Source organism: Nanorana parkeri, unplaced genomic scaffold (genome assembly GCF_000935625.1).
Source record: "Nanorana parkeri isolate BGI_ZX_2015 unplaced genomic scaffold, ASM93562v1 scaffold75, whole genome shotgun sequence".
In the NCBI taxonomy this organism is placed as follows: domain Eukaryota; kingdom Metazoa; phylum Chordata; class Amphibia; order Anura; family Dicroglossidae; genus Nanorana; species Nanorana parkeri.
The window spans coordinates 2,104,447-2,127,284 of record NW_017306343.1 but is presented as its reverse complement, the minus strand read 5'-3'; the positions used below and the strand labels follow the sequence as shown (position 1 = coordinate 2,127,284).

Here is a 22,838-nt window from a genome sequence, read left to right as displayed (position 1 = left end):
AAGGTTATATAGCCTAATAAATTTAGTCAAACTTATTTTTCATGACAGATAATTAGTGGTGGTACTACGGTAATAGTCGCCCATGTAGCTGCTATGTGGCTCAGACCTGGGGTGAGGATCGGTGGGGGCCCTCTGTAGTTAAAAATTGTTCCCTATTCAGATCTCCGTTAACATGCTCCTGCAGGAGCCGGAACTGCTCAGCCTATCACTGCTGTTGCTGCAGTGGCAGCAAAGCTGCCACTGCATCTGCGGTTCCATGCTGACAGTGGTCTGAATGGGAATGATTTGAAAAGAAAAGGCTCCTAAATTTGTGGCTGTCCATAAGGAGCACAGGTGTGTGGGTAAAAATCCCTGACCTCCCCATTGGCATGTTTGCAAAAGCACATTTCAGCACAACAAATACAGCTGTTGTAATCTACTTTCCTGGGCTGTAATGTGCACTGTACTTTCAGCATGCTTCTCCTCTGCTCTTATAGTGGCACCCTATAAGAGAGGAAGAGGATTCTAAGATGAATTCAGTCCTTCTGTTCCCACTGCAGCAAGGAGTGTGACACATGCTGCATTTTTCTGCAATGAACCTGACTCAACTGCAGTTACTCTCTGCTTTTGCATCACAGTGCCTAGGGATGAATTAAATGTCACTTTGACATATCAATAAAGTTACAAAAAAGTAGCCTGGGCCTTGGATTGTAACAGCTCAAGGCACCACCCCCACCGCTGGTACCTAATGAACACTTGCACGCAAGGTAAAAGAGGATTGTTTTTTTTTTTTTTTTTCAAATTGACAATTTTTATTGAGTTTTATAACAGACAATACAGAAATTACCAAAGTCGTGAAACAAGAAATAAGAGGTCATGCGGACCAAACCCATGTATACATTGTGTAACAAGCAACAATACACAGTTAAACCCACTGCAGTGTCGGAACCCCAACAGGAGGAAATACATGCAACCCACATGGAATGTAATAACTCTGGCCAACAGGTAGTACCTCTCATGAAATGAAAAAGTAACATAATAGACTTTAGCAATCAGAGGTATACATCCATTTCCCGCACCATACCTATGGTCAGCAGTATATCGGGTTAGAGGTGAAGTGCAATACTGTAATCCTGAAATGAGCTCGATCTGGTGTTACGCATGAACCAGGAGAACAAAAAACGGTGGTCAGGACAGAACCCTGGAGAAGAAAAGACACAGAACAGAAAAAAGGAAGCAATAAGAGAAATAAAGGATAGTAAAAGCTTGTTACTGGCTTCATCTCGCATCTCCATCCACCTCGGACGACATCCCCTGATCCCCCTCCAGAGCATCCCAGGCCTCCCACACCTTATTATGCAACCTCCAGGTGTTATTTAGTCTAGCCGTCAGGTATTCTAATTTTTGGACATCTTTGATTCTAGTATACAGGTCCAGGTCAGACGGCGGGGTGGTGCGCTTCCAGTGAAGGGCAATGAGGCATCTTGCCGCTATCAGGATATGGGATGACAGCTTTTTATCGTATTTGTGGACCCCGATGAGAGGATAGCCCAGCAGATAGTGCAGTGGATCCAGTGGGATTCTACGTTTAAGAAGGGTCTCCAGTATATCCCGTACACTCCTCCAATAGGGCTCGATCCGACTGCACTGCCAAAATATATGGAACAGGACTTGCAGCGCCAGCATAGGGAGGAGACCTCCGGGTATATATTATGGAGAAACTCAGGGGTGTGGTACCAATGGTATAGTACTTTATACTGACTTTCCTTGTAAGTAGAGCAGATGGAGGATGTAGATGCCGCTCTCCAAATACCCTCCCACTGCTCCTGTGAAATGGACACTCCCAGCAGCTCCTACCACCTCCGCATGTATGAGTGCCTCGTAAATTCACCCGGTTTGTCCTCACCTAGAATTCCATATATAGCAGAGATCAAGCCTTTGGAGGAAGGCGGTTCTACACACAGTAATTCAAACGGGGTGCATTGCGGGAACACCGGGGACTTAGCTATCCTCATGGCTAGGCTGCAGCCCGGACTGGGCCCGATCCCCCCAGGTACTCACAGCGTCCGCCGGCCTGCGGGTGGAAGGAGCCGCCGGCAGCTCCAGGCTCCCCTGTGTCCCCAGAGACATGGTAGGTGACTCCGGAGGGGAGTAATCCTGCAGCCGAACCCCCGTGTCCCCTTCAGGGGACGACTCTGGGAAGGCCGCGGCCCACACGCTGTCACGCGGCGCCATCTTGGATCCAGCGCTCGGAGCGGCCGGCCGGCCAAAAAAACCCTGGATTGAGGCCGAGGGTTTCTTTTTCTTCCCCTTCTGGCCAGAGGACTTGTGGGCCGACCTAGGGGGTCTATCCTTCCCCATATCAGGCAAGTGGGCACTAATTCAGCAGGACGAATGGCGGGTGGGACACGGAGCTCTCCTGGGATGCGTCCTCTCACATTGCCAGTTAGCCACGCCCCCCAAACAGGATTGTTTTAGTGTGCGGCTAGTGCAAAATGGTTTGAACTCTATTAATACATAAATATTTTGCTAAGTAGACAAGAAAAAAAAATCATGAAAGCTGAGGTGCTCTAGTTTCAACCACTAATAAATTAATAAAGTGCTGTGATTTAAAAGCGTGGTACCATGATAGGTTGCTACCTGTGCAATAAGTCCATCCGTGACATTTCCTTGCTACTAAATATTTCACGGTCAACTGTTAGTGGTATAATAACAAAGTGGACGCAACTGGGAACAACAGCAACTCGGACACGTAAAATGACACAGCGGGGTCAGCACATGCTGAAGCGCATAGTGCACAGAAGTCGCCAACTGTCTGCAGAATCAATAGCTACAGACCTCCAAACTTCACGTGGCCTTCAGATTGGCACAACAACAGTGCGTAGAGAGCTTCATGGAATGGGTTTCCATGGCCGAGCAGCTGCATCGCACACTCCTAAACCTTGTGGACAGCCTTCCCAGAAGAGTTGAAGCTGTTATAGCTGCAAAGGGTGGGCCAACTCAATATTGAACCCTACGGACTAGGGATGCCATTAAAGTTCATGTGTGTGTGTGAAGACAGGCGTCCCAATACTTTTTGCAATATAATGTATGTTAAACAGACAAACACATTCATAAACTATAGCGGAACCTCCCTCAGCAAACAAAGAAATAGTATTTTTGTCTACTCATATCTTCTCAAATTTATCCATGCCTTGGTAGTGAAAGATGCACTCTTTCCAAACATTGTTACTATGTTGCCATATAATGGCTGAAAGTCAAACCCATTTGTAACAAGGAAAGATTGTATTACCACTTATGAGTTCTTTGTAAGGCTAGACAGGTGTCCAGAGTAATAGGATTCCAATTGTGTTCGCAAATGTCTTAGCATATACCAGCAATACACACAGATGGTTATAAATCCATGAAAACCTCCTTGTAACTCCTCGTCATCCTTATATTTTAAAGCAGGGCTTGACAAATTTTCTTTGGATCCAGGAGCCAGCTAAAAAAGTTAGGAGCCAGGTTTTTTTTTGCAGGAGTGTTTCGCTTTCACTGGGGCAAGGGACTTCAGTTTTTTCTTTTTTTGGTATTTTTATGTTATTTAACCTTTTTTTAAACTTCTTTTTTTTTTGTCATTTGGAGATGACGTGTTCTCTTTAAGGTGGCATCCCTTAGCAAGCAGCTATCATTCCCCAGCTAATAGACCCCTAGTCTATTAGCTGGGGAATGATAGCTGCTTGCTAAGGCAGCTGAATGTAAACACTGAAGGCAGTGGCTGGTAACAATAGCCAGCCTGCTATTGCAATAGCCATTAGCAGGCTGGCTATTGCACCCACCCACTGCCAGCTGTCAATCAGCAGAGGAGGGCCCTGAAGGAGAAAATTCTCCTTCAGGTCCTTCTCTGCTGAGTGACAGCCGGCAGTGGGCGGGTGCAATAACCAGCCTGTTATTGGCTACTGCAATTTAATATGGTCAATTGCAGGCTGGCTGTTGCTGCTGGATCGGAGACCTGTCGCAGCCGGCAGTTTATCCTAAGATGGGGCGCAGCAAGGGGCATGCTATAAACACTGCTATATTGGCTCCAGTATAGACCTTTCAGTGTTCCCTGGATAGAAGGGGTTAAAACTCTGCTCTCAGGTCTGTAATTTAAGGATCTAAGGATCTACAAGATCCCAGTGCACAGAGAAAATGGGGCTCACTGGAGAGGAGCTGGGGTGAGACACAGAGACTAAGAGACAAAGGTATCTGGCTGTTTATTTTTCTTGTTCATTTTCTCTACTGGTTACAGCTTGGCTGCCCAGTAGGATAGAGCGGGAATCCTATGTTGGTTAGCCTCCTAAGTTGGAGTAGGTTTTTATTTGTAACATTTTTGCTTTGGAGCCTTATGTATGGCGTACATGCTTAATAAGATGCATGTGATTTTTGGGACAAAGATACATTTTTGGGATTTGTGATCCACGGACCCGGCCAACCTGCCGCAAACCTTAACTTTCAGTGCCAGTAAAGTTAGGTAGCCGTAATCTAATAATGCAAATATGTAACTCTAGTGGAATATAGACTTTTTGTGTCAGAAGGTTTGCACAATAGTAACAAGTAGGTCTTAATCCCTCACTTAGCTCAGTCTGGTAGTTTTTGGATTAAAATCCATGGATATGCCAGCTTCTAACTTGTGAGATACTGGTAATGCAATACGGAGTACCAAATGATTCCATCAAATCCAAAAAGATATGACAATAAAATGAAGCAAAATTATTGTTTTTTACTTTTTTTCCCCCCAGGGTTGGACACTTTACACACGTATTTGTTGATGAAGCTGGGCAGGCAAGTGAACCAGAGTGCCTCATACCTCTGGGTATAGTATCAGAAGTAACTGGACAGGTACTTTAACATTTTTTTTTTTACTCTTTCCATTTAATATAAGTACTTCATACCTGACTTGTAGCTTTTGGTAGATCATTCTTGCAGGAGATCCTATGCAGCTTGGACCAGTAATAAAGTCTAAATGTGCTTTGGCATATGGGCTTAACATATCACTATTGGAGCGGCTGATGTCTTTGTCCATTTACCTACGAGATGAAGAAACCCATGGAGCATGTGGAAACTACAATCCATTGTTGGTATGTGTATCATCGCATAATAGTTGGAACTGGACAACTTACACCAATTTGTTTTCAATTTTTTTACAAATAATTTGTTAGCAAATGGGTATGTCACATTACTAAATTAGAAATAAATAGTAATTTGTTTTTGGGTTGTTGTTTTTTGTTTTTTTTTTTCCTTTTTAAAGATCACAAAACTAATGAAAAATTATCGGTCACATCCTGCTCTGCTCCATCTACCTTCCAAGCTTTTCTACCACAAAGAACTGGAGGTCTGTGCAGATCCAACTGTGGTAAATAAACTCCTGAGATGGGACAAACTGCCCAAAAAGGGCTTCCCAATCATTTTCCACGGCATAAGGGTATGTAGCTTTATTGGTTTTATTGTAACTGTTTTACAGAAATTAAATTAAGTACAATGTGCATCTTGCCTACAGAGCAAATCATAAGACTTTATAGACAATTCAATGGTCAATTCACCTGCCATCCACCCTATTTTATAAATTAAAATTAGTGAACATTTGCACAGTGAAAATCACATCTCCTGACTTTCAGTAGCATCTGTTCTTTAATAGGAGAAGGCCTTTACTATAATATTCACCTTCTTTAAAAACAAAAAGGGTGACTGACGGTTGTTACATAGATGGGGGCGGGGGCTGCAGGCTTCCAGCCTTTTTGCTGTAGTGATACCAGCCCATATGTCTGATGCGCTGAGCTAGTTATCTTAGGGAGGAGGAGGGTACACTAAATGGCATCAACCCTCCCAGTGCTGAAATATATTTTCAAATGGATTTCTGGCATTGTGGAGAGCTCAGACCTGAAAAATTTACTAGCGGGCTGAAAAGATGTTTGACGGCTTACTGTATTTGTGACATTTGAAAGCTGTTAACTGGCTGCACTTTCTATTATAAATAGAATAAATGTAGGGTGCCAGACAAATGTCTTCAAATGTAATTTGGATTTACAACGCTAAAAGGAATTTCTGGGCTAATTCCACAGTGAATCCTTTATAAATAGATCCATAGTAAAACACAATCCTAATAAAAGTAGCTTAATTTAGTCATAGATCTAGAAAGAAAATTGCCTGTATTTTTTTATTTTATAAATGACGGGACGTTTCTTTGGTACAGTGCTACAATATTCCTCATATTACTTTACTGCTTGTGCACATGGGCTTTTCTTCTTCCCAAACAAGTCATTGGAAATATAAAAACAGCTTGATGCAGTATGAGGAGTTTAGAAATGGGTCAGAAGCACTTAGTTACATAGTATTTGAGGTTGAATAAAGACATAAGTCCATCAAGTCCAACCTATTGTGTGTATGCATTTATGAGCTGATGTGTGCGTTTATACGAGTCCATGTGTGATTTTTCTCTTAGCTATACCTGTACCTCTTTATGTTCTGGTCTCCCAGGAACTAGTCCAGGAGTCTCTTGAATGATTCCACACTCTTAGCTGAAATCACTTCCTGTGGCAGCGAGTTCCAGACCTTAACCACTCTAACTGTGAAGAACCCCTTGCGCCCTGTGTGGTGAAATTTTTTTTCCACCAATTTTAGCTCGTGCCCTCTGGTCTTTGTTACAGAGCTGACAGTAAACAGTTTGTTACTGAGGTTGCTGTCACCCTTGAATAGTTTGTACATAAAAATCATGCCCCACCTTAATCTCCTAACCTCCAACGAGAACATATTTAATTTTAACAACCTTGTTATATAGTTCAGATCCTCGAACCCCTTTAATGAGTTTGGTTGCCCTCTTCTGGACTTTTTCCAGCTCAAGGACATCCTTTCTGAGTATTGAACTCCTGAGCATTTCAAACTGATCTTAATAGGAAGATGATTTCACTTGAAAGTATTCCCATCTACACTAGCCCTTTATGTTAAATACTACTTGGAAAGTGTAATGAAATATAGCATTCTGGAATGGTTTATCTTTCCACTATGTAGAGTTGGATAAACCTTGTTGCAACCTCAATACTTAAATTATGCAACACAATTGTGGGTAGTGCAGTGCATGTAGTTTAAATTGTATATTACATTAGCAGAACTATATCTTTATTCCCTGCAGAGGCCATGTTAACCTTCATTTGACAAGGCATACACAAACATTTGAATAGAACTGTAACTTGTGGCAGTATTTTTTTTTCAATTGTACGTTGAACTCATTTAGCGTAGCTATTCAGGAATTAAGGCAGCTAATATGAAAGGGCAATGTTTGGCTTGTATCCACTAAGGTCAAAGTTCTTCATCTGAAAAATCTAGATATTCTGCCATGATTGCTTTTATTTAGGGTCAGAAAACATCTTCTGTTCATTTCACAGGGTACAGAGATGCGAGAAGGAAGCAACCCATCCTGGTTTAATCCCTCTGAAGCTGTTCAGGTTATGAGATACTGCTGTATACTTGCAAAACATGTTACTACATCAGTTTCTACTAAAGACATTGGCGTGATTACACCTTACCGAAAACAGGTATGTGCGTTAAGTAATAGGAATGGTGTACCGTGTTTTTGAGTAGTTGAAGAGTCCATTGAGTCACAACTTATAGTATGTCTAAATCACACCTGTAGACGTCACATCACTTAGCGTAATGTTCCATGGCAAGCAATCTGTCTTTGAACTGTGTTCCTGTTTCTTTTTTCTTGGTTGTTGCGAGTTGTAGAAATGGAGACATTGCTTTACAACTATCCCACATATGCAATGATTTTCTAAGATGGTCCACAGAGGGCTTCTCCCCCACTTGTCTCAGGGCTCCACTGTCAGTAATTGTACACTATTGCTAGTCTAAAACACATTTCCATACCTCTAAGACCGCACTACTTTTACAAATACTACAACTATAATGTTTAATAAATTGATGTTGTAGAACAAGATGCTTTTAAGCTAATTAAATGTGGATTAGGGATAAATATTTTTTTTCGGCACTCTCCGATACTGGAAGTCCCATTAAGGAAGTCGGGCGGTGTGTAGTGACACGGCATCCTGATTGGCCAGGGGGGCCGGCTCCATGACTCCTCCTCACCAGGTGATTTATTAATATTTGTATCTATAATGGCCCCATAAAACCGTTAAATTTTTGGAAAATCTTCTTTGTGAAAACAAAACTTCCCTAACATCCACATGTGAAGGGATATGAAAATGTCCCTGGGATATGATGAAGTGCACAGTACGCAGCACAAAAAGACTCTGTATAATATGTGATGCACACTGCGGACCACATTTCACTGCTTGTTAAATAAAGCTGATTTTTAAACAGAGTCCCGGCGGCAAAAGTCGCCGGGAGTCTGTTTAAACAGCCCCGATGCTGGCGACGTACACTGTACGTCGTCAGTCACGAAGGGGTTAAAACAGTTTTTACCTTTTTCAAGTATCAGTGACCACATCACTGTGCTGTGCATCGCCTGTACATAGCGCAGAGCTGTAGAAGAGACCCAGCCTACTACAGGCTACTTGGTCTGGTATCTGCCCCCTCCTGTAGTCTTCCTGCACAAGGAGAGACTGGTCTTTATTACAGGAAGCTCCTGCACAGACACAACGTTTCACACCGGATGACTGCATGGATCTGGAGGAAATGCACAAAGCACGCCAATATTTAAGACTTCACGTGCCCCTTGTATTTAGACAATATTTGCTTATTCTAGAGCTCAGCTTTAGGGATCCTGTTAGATTGTTAGTATGTTTTCTTATATTGATGATAGAGGTATATAGCTTTAGGAGTGTAATATGTAAATACCAAAATGCAGTCTATAATATTATGCTATTTATACTGTAACCGATAACTAGCTAAAGTAGTTTTATTTCCAGGCTGAAAAAATAAGAACACTTTTGCGGACTGCTGACCTGATGGACATTAAAGTGGGATCAGTAGAAGAATTTCAGGGCCAAGAGTTCCTTGTAATCATTATTTCAATGGTATGTACTGTATACATTTATGGTTGGGACATAAGCTTTATTTGTGGTTTTATTTTATTGCTTAATGAAGTGTGGTACTAGGAAAATGGTACTACGGGCAAATGCCAATAGTACCATATAGTACTATATAGTACTATTGGCATTGGTACCATAATGGCCAAACATGCTGTGCATCCCTAGCTTCTCTCCTCCTCGCTGGACGCCTGTCTGTGTCCCCTCCAATCCATGTTGCTCTCCCCTGCCTGTGTCGGCAGAGACCGTGGGGATCTGAAGGGACACAGGGGATCCAGCTGGGGAGGAAGATCTTTCAGGAGGCTGAGCTGGGCTGTGTGGGGAGGAGAGAAGCTGTCAGGAGGCCGAGCGGTGCGGGGAGGAGACAGCGATCACTGCAGGCCAAGCTCCTGTGACAGGCGAGTCAGGATGGAGAGCTGGTTACAAGCACTCAACGATCAAGACTTATAGGTCTATTCACAAAAGGGTGAAGAGCTTGGAGAAGGCAGGAGAAGTGAATAATCTAGGCCAAAATAGCCGATTTGGAAAAATTCTCCAATTCAGATCACTTTCCATTTCATTTTCGGTTTTGGTCTAAAAATTTAATTTCGGTGCATCGCTACTAGATATAAATAATTATTAGTTCCAAAAATAACTGTTATAAATGACCTAATAAACAATATTCAATATAAGGTCTAATCAATCAAAAGTTTTAATTCTCTTTTTGAATGCATTACAAAAAAATCCATGTATATGCATAAACAGTGTTTTAGGCTATGTGTTTCCACCTATGTAGGTGCTGCTGTTTTAAGCCTAAAACCAAGGGGGAGGTAGCCTGCTATGAGTTGCTGTAATCCAAGAGCAGCCTGTCTCTGCACTTTGCCAGGGTACTTCTAGCAGGAGGGCCAGAGAGAAATTTCAGCAGCAAGCGAGAATGGTTTTGCCTGAATAGGAGTGAAATCGTTTTTGAATTTCAAGTCAGTATTTCCATATATGAAATGGAGGTTATACAGTATCTCACAGAAGTGAGTACACCCCTCACATTAGTTTAACTATTTTATATCATTTCATGTGATGACACTTTGCTACAATGTAAAGTAGTGAGTGTACAGCTTGTATATCAGTGTACATTTGCTGTCCCCTCAAAATAACAACACACAGCAATTAATGTCTAAACCGCTGGCAACAACAGTGAGTACACCCCTAAGTGAAAATGTCCAAATTGGGCCCAATTAGCCATTTTCCCTCCCCGGTGTCATGTGACTCGTTAGTGTTACAAGGTCTCAGGTGTGAATGGGAAGCAGGTGTGTTAAATTTGGTATCGCTCTCACTCTCTCATACTGGTCACTGGAAGTTCAACATGGCACCTCATGGCAAAGAACTCTCTGAGGATCTGAAAAAAAGAATTGTTGCTCTACATAAAGATGGCCTGGGCTATAACAAGATTGCCAAGACCCTGAAACTGAGCTGCAGCATGGTGGCCAAGACCATACAGCGGTTTAACAGGACAGGTTCCACTCAGAATAGGCCTCGCCATGGTCGACCAAAGAAGTTGAGTGCACATGCTCTGCGTCATATCCAGAGGTTGTCTTTGGGGAAATAGACGTATGAGTAATGCCAGCGTTGCTGCAGATGTTGAAGGGGTGCGGGGTCAGCCTGTCAGTGCTCAGACCATACGCCGCACACTGCATCAAATTGGTCTGCATGGCTGTCGTCTCAGAAGGAAGCCTGTTGTAAAGATGATGCACAAGAAAGCCCGCAAACAGTTTGCTGAAGACAAGCAGACTAAGGACATGGATTACTGGAACCATGTACTGTGGTCTGATGAGACCAAGATAAACTTATTTGGTTCAGATGGTGTCAAGCGTGTGTGGCGGCAACCAGGTGAGGAGTTCAAAGACAAGTGTGTCTTGCCTACAGTCAAGCATGGTGGTGGGAGTGTCATGGTCTGGGGCTGCATGAGTGTTGCCGGCACTGGGGAGCTACAGTTCATTGAGGGAACCATGAATGCCAACATGTACTGTGACATACTGAAGCAGAGCATGATCCCCTCCCTTCGGAGACTGGGCCGCAGGGCAGTATTCCAACATGATAACGACCCCAAACACACCTCCAAGATGACCACTGCCTTGCTAAAGAAGCTGAGGGTGATGGACTGGCCAAGCATGTCTCCAGACCTAAACCCTATTGAGCATCTGTGGGGCATGCTCAAACGGAAGGTGGTGGAGCGCAAGGTCTCTAACATCCACCAGCTCCGTGATGTCGTCATGGAAGAGGACTCCAGTGGCAACCTGTGAAGCTCTGGTGAACTCCATGCCCAAGAGGGTTAAGGCAGTGCTGGAAAATAATGGTGGCCCCACAAAATATTGACACTTAGGGGTGTACTCGCTTTTGTTGCCAGCGGTTTAGACATTAATGGCTGTGTGTTATTTTGAGGGGACAGCAAATGTACACTGATATACAAGCTGTACACTCACTACTTTACATTGTAGCAAAGTGTCATTTCTGCTGTGTCCTCATATGAAATGATATAATAAAATATTTACAAAAATGTGAGGGGTGTACTTACTTCTGTGGGATACTGTTTCTCCAGCTAGACAAATGCTTCATAACAAAGAAGGAAGCAGTAATAAGCTCCTAAACAGTGGAAAGAGAATTTTCATTTTTTTTCTGCCATGGAAACCTAGCTATGGTTTGTTAGCAATAAAGGTTGAATCAGCAACAAAAAAGTATTGGAAGCCTTTTTTACTAGCAGGAGTTATCGAGGAGTTGAAAGAAGAGAATTTATCTAGAGATGTATTACAGTTGCACAAATGACTCTTGTCTGGCTTTGTTGTGCCTAATCTGCATTACCAAATCTTGAAATTCATTTATATTTTCTACCTTTTGTATGGCTTTGCAGCTAGTACGTTTATCCGATTATAGTAACATTAGTTACATTTACACAGGCATATACACACATTGGGGGGAATGTATCAAAACTGGAGCAGTTGTACATGGCAACCAATTGGCTTCTCTCTTTCATTTTCAAACCTTAACTGAACAAACTGAAATGAGCTGATTGGATGCCATGCACAGCTGCTCCAGCTTTGATAATTCCCCTCACTGTATTTTTATAATATGCCGTTAGCTATCTGGTGAACAAGGATCATTTGCTAATCTGTGTTGGCAGCTCTGTAGCCATCCATTAATTCTCAGAATGACATATGCTTCTAGACCATTTGTCAAGGTGTTCTTCCCAGTTACTGACATAAAATAGACCCAAAATATTTTACTGGATGAAAGATGTGACATTTGACTTTATTTTTTAATGTAATTTCTGCCTTCGCTTCTTATTCCAACCCCAATGTTCGTGTTGGGATAGTCTATACTGAAAATCCTAAGAGGCTCAAAATCTGTGGAAGCTGAAGTAGGATTTACCAGCATGGCACTCAGATTTGTATTTACAGGAAATGCTGATTTAATTCACTTTTTAGGGGAGTTGTTCAGAAATTAGCTGAAATTATTTTTCTTTGAGCCAGTTAATAAAGAGGTCAAACAAAAACAGGGTTGAGCAGTTTGTACTCAAAACAGATGTCTGCTGAGTTATGTCTGATTTCCAAAACCATGTCAGAAGAAGCTCCTATGAAGTTTGTGGAGTAAATTCCAATGTTGGTTTACAGGTGCGATCTTGTGAGGAATTTATTCATGAGGATTCAAGAACCTTGCTAGGTTTTCTTTCCAATCCAAAACGATTCAATGTGGCAACAACTCGACCAAAGGCTCTTCTGATTGTGCTGGGAAATCCTCATATCCTTGTCAAGGTACGTTCATGCCGCCAATCTATATTCATTGCTGGAATCACTTATGGGGAGAGGTCACATTGACAAATACAAATGGGGATTTTAATATGCCTCAAATTGCCCTTATGTCACTCGATTTACATTGCATTTTTAGCTGCAGGACTGAAGTTGTGATTATACTTTACGAATCTTAGGAAATAGGTATTCCAAGCTCATTCCTTCTCTGTTTAAGCACACAGTGCATTACAACATGAGAATTAGTATTGACTTGCATTAAGGCAACCTATTTATTTTCAATGACACTTTTATCTGTTCAAAATGTATCTGCACTACTTTTGAAACACACGACACATGTTGTGGTGTGCTGCAACATGGGTGCGTCGGCAGCTTTATAACACTATAGATATAAAATACCAGCTTGAGCTCTGTCCATGTCGTTCAGATTAGGCTAGTAGTAGTGTTAAATGTGTGAGCACTCTTACAATTGTGTGCAAAAGTTTGGGCAACCTTGGGCAACTTACTGGTTGATTTACTGATGATTTGTTGTTCTCATTAAAAAAAAAGTTGATACAACCTCTGCAGGGGAATAGTCCGTGTCTAATTCACAACAACCATTTTCTGAATTACAAATTCTAACTGGAATTCTAAATGACCATTTCCTACATTACCAAATAGAAAACTAAATCCTAAAATGTGGCATGTGTAGACATCCTGTCAGTCAGTATTTTGTGTAGCCAACTAAAGGTCTTTCTGTTCTTGTGTTATTATACTTTTACTAAATTTTAAATATTACTATTTAATTTTATAATTTTCCTTTTTAAGAGTTTCATGTTTTATGTACAATATCTTCAACTTTTTTTTTAGGATCCATGTGCAACTGCATTACTTGAATACAGCATAATAAATGGGGCATACACTGGCTGTAATCTACCCCGTGGCCTTGAATTCCTTCAGCAGTGAGTGTTTCTGATATAACCAGTTTAAATGGAGTTTGTATACGCAGTGCTATAATTGGAAATGTCTCAACATTTCTTGCAAAACACTTCTGTTTTTTTTTTTACAACCTGTATGACAGTCTAAACAAGTACCAAATCCAATTATTATGTGATGCACAAGCCTCATAATGTAAACAAAAAACGTCCTTTTCTTCTCCCAACTGAGTTAAATTCTCATTAATTTGTGTCTCACACACTACCCCTCCCAGACACCGCTGCTCACAGTGGGTGGGTTTCAGCAACAGAAGCAGTTCTGTCATTTAAGAAAGCGGTGGGCAGGACTTGGTGTGGCCAGGTTCTGATTGACGGGCTACAAGCTTGCGAATCAGCTGTGCCAATGCTGAGAACCAAGACCCCTACAAGGGATCAGCAGTTGGTTGTTTTTTTTTTTGGATTTACAAGTTTCTCTTGGTTAGTTTCAAAAACAAATTGATGCAATTACTGCAAGGTTTTTCTGACACACCAGCCACATACAGTAGCTTGCAAAAGTATTCACCCGTTGGCATTTTCCCTATTTTGTTGTAGTACCACCTGGAATTAAAATTGAATTTTTGGGGGTTTATATTATTTGATTTAAACAACATGCCTATCAATTTGAAGATGCAAAATATTGTTTATTGTGATACAAGCAAGAAGTAAGACAAAAAAAAAACAGAAAATTTGAGCGTGCACAACTATTCACCTCCCCAAGTTAATACCTTTTGTAGAGCCACCTTTTGCAGCAATTACAGCTGCAAGTTACTTGTGGCACATCTCTATATATTTGGCACATCTAGCCACTGGGATTTTTGTCCATTCTTCAAAGCAAAACTGCTCCAGCTACTTAAAGATTGCTGTACACCAGGGAAACCCATCCATCTTGAAGTCATGCCACAAATTCTCAATTGGCTTGAGGTCTGAGCTCTAACTAGGCCATTCTAGACCACCTTTAAATGTTTCTTCCTAAACCACTCAAGTGTTGCTTAAGCAGTATGCTTGGGATCATTACCCTGCTGGAAGGTGAACCTCTGTCCCAGTCTCAAATCTCTGGCAGACTGAAACAGGATTCCCTCAAGAATTTTGCCATCCATCATCCCTTCAGCGTTTTCCTTGAAGGCCAAAAAGCTCAATTTTAGTGTCCTCTGACCAGAGTGCCTTCTTACATATGTTTGGGGAATCCCCAAATGCCCTTTGGTGAACAGCAAATGTGTTTGTTTATTTCTTTCTGTAAGCAATGGCTTTTTTCTGGCCATTCTTCTGTGAAGGCCAGCTCTGTGGAGTGTATGGGTTAAAGTATGGACAGATACTTTATTTTCCACTTGAAGCTTCCTCAGGGTTCTATTTGGTCTCTTTGTTGCCTCTCTGATGCCTTCCTTCCCTGGTCTGTGAGTTTTTTTGGTGGGTGGCCCTCTCTTGGCAGGTTTGTTGTGGTGCCATATTCTTTTCGTTTTCTTTGTAATAATGAATTTTATGGTGCTCTGTGGGATGTTCAAAGTTTCAGATTTTTTTTTTTTTTATAGCCCAACCATAATCTTTACTTCTCCAGAACCTTGCCCCTGACCTGTTTTGGAGAGCTCCTTGGTCTTCATTGTACTCCTTGCTCAGTGCTGGTGCAGACTCTGGGGGCTTTCAGAACAGGTGTGTGTGTGTGTGTATATATATATATATATAGAGAGAGATCATGTGACGCTTAGCTTGCATACAGTTGGTCTTTAACTAATTATGCAACTTCCGAAGCCAATTGCTACAAAGCTCCTACATAAGAGCTGGTGCAACCAAAGGGGGTGAATACATATGCCGGCACCACTTTTCCGTTTTTTTAAATTATTTTTTAAAACCAGTTTATTTTCACTATTTTGGACTATTACATGTAATCCAAATTAAAAATCCATTTTAATTCCAGGTGGTAATGCAGCAAAATAGTAAAAAAAATGCCAAGGAGGTGAATACTTTTTTAAGCCACTGTATTGCACGACTCTATTACACATCATGTTTCTGCTTCTCTTCTCTGTTTGATCGTCCCATGTTTTTGAATGACCTTATGGGCATTTTAATGAACGTCCACTCTGAGTAGTCACAGCTTCAATGCACTTCCATGTTGGTTGTAAATTATAGGGTATGCTTCAGACACTCATGAAACATCTTCAGCATTAGGGTCCAGTTGAATTTGACTACTGCTGGATACAGTATATCATCTGTAAATAAAAACCTTCACAGGCATCCTTTTAGGCAAATTCAATAACCGTGGGGTACTTGATCATAGCTATCAAACCTTTGGGGGTTTTTCCCAAAAAAATTTGAGTAAAATTTACTCAGAAAATAAGTAGAAATACAAAGTATAAACAAAGTGCTTAAATACCACTGGTGAGCTATATGAATAAATACAACATGTGAACACCTGAGCTTTGCAGAATTTTATATATATAATAGAAGTACATACAACATAAAGCCTAGCCAATATGACTTAAAAAGATCAGAGGTTGGTGTAGAGTCTGAGTGTACCGGACAACACTTTCCCCCACGTCATTTTAATATCACAGCTTTACAATGCATACAACAGGACACGTGCTGAAAAAGCTTTAGGTGTTGTGTGACAGTGTTGATAATTTGGTGCCTTTGGTTTTTTTTTGGTTTCATAAGTTAATTTTCTACCACAGGTGTGATTAATGGGACGGCTGCATTTGTTTTCTTGTACAATGAAGAAGCACTTGACCCAAGATGGAAGAAATTGGCAACATTTGAAGCTGAATTTTCAGCAGTAAATTTGATTTGATAAATGTCTTTAGACATCTGTGAAGAATTGACGGCCATGTCAACAGTGTTTTGTTGGGTTTTTGTTTTTTTGTGGAAATGTGTATATTGTGGGGAACTTGCAGCCAGTTGCTCAAACCCTAAATCAAGGATTGTCTTGATTTAGCAAGAAGCAATGTGGAACACTTTTCAGGATATCTAGAATAGATATTCCTCAGCAGTTAGTATCCCACCATAAAAACCTCTTATTCTGCTTCTTGTGGTTGGTCAATACACTTTGTCCTGTACGTCACGCACCCCGTAAGTTAATAAAAGCAAAGTTAAAGCAATTTTAGTGTCTATTCATATTTTATTACTGGACAGAATGTATATGTAATGCCCAGAATATTACTGGATATTGAGTTCTTAGAGGTATATTAAGCATCAGAGATTGTAGATCCAGGGAATATCCGATTGCTTTATGGGATCAGGAAGGATTTTGTTTCCCCTGTTGGAGCAAATTGAACCATGCTTTATAGGGGGTTTTTGCCTTCCTCTGGCTCAACAGGGGGTAATTGTGGGCGTAGCGTTCTGTTTTTAGGCTTTTTTTTTTTTTTTCTCCTCATCTCTATAGGTTGAACTCCATGGACGATGTCTTTTTTTCAACCTGACTATGTATATTGGCTAGCCCAAATAGTGTTTTGGCAACGTATACTATACACATGGTTAAAAGATTTGATTGTGTAATATGTCCTCCACAAAGGTATGGGGCCACAAATGTACTACTGGTGGTAAACGGTATTGTAGGTTTTGACATTAAACAGCGAACTGGATTACAAGCATGTAAAATCCAAGCTGAGAGATGCAGTATGTATAGCCGATGTGTACCAGCTAGGAGCAGAAAATTCAAAGCTATTAAAAGCAAGTGTTATTTAACAAAAAATATACAATGGGAATAAACAGAACACAATACTGTAGATTCAAACAATAATACAGCTCTAAAGTCAATTACTTGTTTATCAGGTTACTTTTACTCGGTGGCATCAAGAATATCATATCCGTGTGCGGCTTAAACAAATACAATTGCAAGTATTGGCAATAAAAGTTGTCCTGTACTCCAAATTCAACTTTTAGAATCCTGCATAAGAACAGACCCCACATGACACCCACTGTACCTTTTGTTGGCCACAAAATATGTCTTTCTCTTTTTTCAGTTTTAGTTTAATTATGTTACGGGAGCTTGATGTCTGGAGATGACTGCATTAATGGCATGTAAGGGCGCTGGTTATAAGTACAGCGCTCAACATCTCAGCCTCAAAAAAAAAATACCGTATTTTGCGGTCCATAAGACGCACCGGACCATAGGACGCAGGGAGGTCCGGCGCGCCTTTATGGAGCACTCGACAGACTGTAGCTTCTGTCACAGCTTCTATGACAGAAGCTGTGACAGAAGCTGCAGTTAGTGACCGCTGAGACAGGTGGCGCTGTGATTACAGAGCCATGGTCTCAGTGATCACACAGAGCAGACGAGGAACGTCAGTTCTTCGTCTGCTCTATGGTGATCTCGATCATCGCCACTTCTCGGCTTTAATATGAGTGATCTCATTAGATCACTCGTATTAAATGAGCAGTGGCTCCTACTACTCACCCAGCGCCCGAAACTGCATGTCTCAGGCGTCGGGATTCGCTCCATAAGATGCAGGCACATTTTCCCCCTCCTTTTAGGGGGGAAAAAGTGCGTCTTATGGAGCGAAAAATACGGTAATTAAAATATATCAACCACAAAACTAAAATTGTGAAACGTAAGCAAATTACACTCGAAACGTAATTCAAATTGCAAATTGTAAACCTGCATAAAAATTACTGAAGAAACAAAGAGTCTCCCATAGCAACCAGTGTGTGATGGTTCCTACAAAAAAAAAAAAAGTGTCCACACCTAGTCCCTAAATCAGGAATGTCCAAACTGCGGCCCTCCAGCTGTGGTGAAACTACAAATCCCATGAAGCATCTCTCTCTGGGAGTCGTGGCTGTGAGAATCTTGCAATGCCTCATGGGATTCGTAGTTCCACCACAGCTGGAGGGCCGCAGTTTGGACATCCCTGCCCTAAATGAACCACAGTGAGAAATCCAGGTTTGAAAAGTGAAGCCAATATCAGCAGTAACCTGTAGCAATCATTGCTATCAGATGAATATGTAGTAGTTCTATTGAATATGTCCACATTACAAAATCCAACTTCCCACAGTGAATTCAATATGCGCAGTATTTCATAGCAACCATTTCTTTCAGACGCTTGATGTAATCACTCAATAGTGCCAATATAGATCACAGTACTGGTCATTTCCAACATCTGTATGCTCCCCCTTCTTCGAGACAAGTTACCGGAGGGCATGAGACCTTATAACAAAAGGTTGTATATGGTGCCCTGGTAGATCTTCCCCATAGGCCCTCTCAGGTATGACTCAAGGCCAAAAAAAAGAAGAATCCAATAATGGAGCAAAACCTTCTTTATTCAAAATTGAATTAAACAAAATAGTCACGTGTAACTGCGAAAAGTAGCACCACGTTAAATCACTGCTCTGTTCACTCCATTCCCCCCAGTGACTGTATGTAATGGTATCACCATACCCCGCCCAATGCGTTTCATCACTTCCAGACTTCCTCAACGAGCAAATACATCAATACTTTTTAATGTACAGCACCCATGAGGCCTAATAAACAAGAAAAGCTGCTGCAGCCTGCAGTGCGCTAATTCATTCCCTTTTTGCATAATTTGCTTAAGTGCAAGCCAACCCAGCACCCTGGGATTTTGCAGTGGAGCCTATGGTGAGGCACTCGCCTTGATCGGTATATATATCTTTTAAAGGTTTAAAATGGAGTACGGGTCCACTTTATGTACCTAACTTTGCTGCCTCAACTTATATGCAACTCCTATTCAATGTTTCTCTTTACAACAAATCGCTTGATTCAACTGCAATGTATATATCTTTAGAACTATTGGGAATATTCAAAGCATGTATTTTAGGTGGAAGTCAAAAAAAATCAAAGTCTTTTCATGATCATTCCAGCAATAACCATGGGGTAGTACCTTTTAACATACGCTCCATTAGAGGAATTAGGTGCAGGTCTACCACCTAGTTAAGCACATAATAAACATCTTCATTGTATGACTTAAGGCAAATTTTATAAATGCAAAGTGTAAGATCAAACCCATACAAAAGACCAGAGGGTCCATAATGATTGTTTTTTTCTAATCTTGTACAATCAAGCACGAGTTGAGCAGACTATGCTTGGATTCCATCAGGCCTGTCCAACTGCAGTCCATAAGGGCAATTAAAGGAGAACTATGACATGAGTGATTTCCACTCGCCTCATAGTTCTAAGCCGACCTGTGACAATGAGACTGTGACAGGTCGGCTCAGTAGATCGGGAGGTGAGAGAACACATACCGGGTTCGCTGACCTCTCGATCCTGTCACGGCTCTCTGCCGTGACAGGGGGAGGGGCTGGATTCCCCTCTCCCCGCTCCGATCTGCCAGCGCTGACTGGCAGAACGGACGGGGCGGGTACAGCTGGCTCTGCCTCCTAGGTAGGCAGAGCCAGCTGTCACTCACGCAGCTGGGCGGATCCCGTCATCTAAGTCGGGATCCGCTCCAGGTGCGGCGTCTCAGTATACCGCGAGCTACAGCTCGCGGTATACTGAGCTTAGGGTAACGGGAGGACGCTAGTTTGTGTCCTCCCGTTACCCTAAGGAGAACTATGTGGAAAAACACTGACCCCATAGTTCTCCTTTAATAAAGCAAAGGAAATGTAAACAGTTATGTTTGGTTAAATAAAGCCTTATTGTCATTTGGCAGATATGGAAAATATTGTCAGACTTGTAACAGACTTATACTACCCACTTCTGTTGGTACAACTTAACATGTTGCTGCAAAGTCTTGAACAGTTACCCATTCACAAATTCATGTTACTTCCTGCTTCCCACCGTGTTCCTTGATTGCATTCCTTGAATTTTTATTCCAGTACAGGCTGCAAGCACTTTTTTTAGACATATGTGACAAGAGATCAATATATTATCAGTTGACCATATTTCAAGTAGCTGACTTTTAGGTTATGCCATCTAAAGTGAATCTCACAACTTTGGGTCAACCGCAACATGTTCTGATTGCCCACAATCACCAGGTCCACTAAGGGGAGATATATTTTCTGCTCGTTCCAGACCTTGACCCTCAACATAGCCATTATAGACCATGGCCAGCAATATGCCAAGAACTGTGGGCTCCCTTATGTATTCTCAATTGGAATTAATGGAAGGTTTAGCAACACTAAAACTGGCATAAGAGGAAATATTAGTCTGTGGAGGTGATATTATTATAGGAATATTCGTCTGTAGCGGTGACCAAACTATGTTGCAGTCCACCCAGAGCTGAAAACAATATACTTTGGATTATTTTGCAGTAAATCCTATTGTTTAGAAGAAGGCTGACTTAGTGAATGTTCATTTTAGATGTTCAAGTGGACCTGTGAAAAAAATGATCAGACTAAAGGCAATCTGTGCATACTAATTGATTTGGCTGGAGTTCGGCTTTAAAACTGACCATGCTAAACAGTAAACACTTTACACTTAAACAAAACTCACATATTTCAGTAAACTTAGTTTATTTCTTTACTTCCACCTTTTCCGAGCTACTGGTGACGTAGCCAGGGCCTCCCAGATGCCCACTGGGACAGCTCCATCAGCAGTGCCTTCCAGGGAGCTCTTGTCGGTGAACAGCTAAAGGCCCGCTGGCTGCCAAAATTCCTGAACAATCTGATTGGGTGCAGGCATTGTTCAGGTATTTTTAGAGCCAGCGGGGCCGACTAGCAAGATACTGAAGCTTGGGCCAGTGGGAGATTCCTCCATCCACATAGTTTAGTGTAGATGGAGGAATCTGTTGCACTTTTTTTTATCTGACCATAGAAAATCTGCAAATAATCTGTGTATGGCCAGCTTTAGACTCTCGAAGACTCTCCCTTAAAAAAAAACCCAATGGCAACAGTTAAACAAAATCCACAAGATTTGGTGTGGATGTCATCAGTGGGCCAGCCCAGAGAACAAGGAAGAATAAGCTAGTCACTGATGACATACATTTTTAAAATGGCAGCACGGATTTCCTAGTGTAAGGTGGATGGAACCATAGAATTTGGGAAAATACACATTAAGCAAGTAATCCAAATACATGCGTTTCCTAGATGCTGGTGGCTAAATAAAAGAACATGGGGGGTGCTAGAATATGTGTTTGAGTACCTGAAGAGGTGTATATGCTAGTTTCAATATGCAGGTTGAACCTCAGTCTTGCACAGTTATACAGTCTCCTCTCCTACACTGAAATTGCTTACTCTGGTTTCACTGCACACTGTGACCTTCTCACAGAGGGGGAATTGGTTATATTTTGCCCTTCCTTGGTTACTCCAAATTATAGTAAAGCTTTAATAATATTTTACCTATTACCCTCACCCTGAGGTTTGACAGTTGTGCCCTGTTAACTGGATGAACTCATGCTAATAAGTTACACCATCTCTCAGTAAATTTAAGATGCACCTTTTAGATCTTCCGCAAATTCAGTTGTTATTCGTAAACTGTGATTCTCTACAGACAGCTGCATTAATATTTTTAAAAAAAATCCATGATTTGCCGATACCTACTCTTGAATGTTCCCTTATGCAGTTATAACTAGAGCCACAAAGCAAATGTAAACCTGTACAAGGAATGGAAAATTCAAAGAATAAGTATGTATGGCAGCCACCAAAAGATGTTTGCATCTACCGTTCTTAGTGCTTTTCTATCTGCCATATCATTGCTGGAACTTCATATAAATAAATGTACTTACGAGTATGGCATACATTGGGCAGCCAATCTCTAGTACCAAGCCCTGTGCAAACACAGAGTTGCAGAGAATGTGTGTAGGATTTGAGGGGAGCTCCCGGGGTCAATTGGTAGGTGGCTAGCCTCTTTAGCTCTAGCACAGGTTTACTATGTAAGCTAAAGCTGGCCATACACTATGAGAATTTGGTACAGTGAGTGCCAGCATCCCTCGATCAGGAAATTGAAGGAGACGGTTGGAAAACCTTCAAGTGAACAAAACTAATCAGCTGCAAGCACAGTTTGTGTATCCTGAATACAAAGAAAACAGCATCCATCAATGCTTGTAAGCATTAATGGAGGAATCTGTTCAGCCCACGGTGTATGGCCAGCTTAAGGGACTTATTTAATACTGTTATTTACACATTCAGAAGCTGGGAGACAACATGTCTTATCAAAATGAGATATGTGAACAATTGTCAGACCACAGGAGGCCTCTTGGCTCCATGATTCTCCTCGGGGGGGGGGGGGGGGGGAGAAAAAAAACCGACTA

General features: G+C 41.5%; 1 protein-coding gene across 1 annotated transcript in view; it reads left to right on the top strand.

Moving 5' to 3' along the window:
• MOV10L1 (Mov10 RISC complex RNA helicase like 1) overlaps window positions 1-13,702 on the top strand; it is an 84,667-nt gene extending 70,965 nt beyond the window's left edge. Inside the window, exons 20-26 of the mRNA XM_018576723.1 lie at window positions 4,740-4,839; window positions 4,914-5,078; window positions 5,249-5,422; window positions 7,380-7,529; window positions 8,862-8,969; window positions 12,623-12,763; window positions 13,607-13,702. Coding sequence (XP_018432225.1) covers window positions 4,740-4,839; window positions 4,914-5,078; window positions 5,249-5,422; window positions 7,380-7,529; window positions 8,862-8,969; window positions 12,623-12,763; window positions 13,607-13,702 — 934 coding nt within the window. The remainder of the gene's footprint in view (window positions 1-4,739; window positions 4,840-4,913; window positions 5,079-5,248; window positions 5,423-7,379; window positions 7,530-8,861; window positions 8,970-12,622; window positions 12,764-13,606) is intronic.
• Window positions 13,703-22,838: the final 9,136 nt, after the last annotated feature.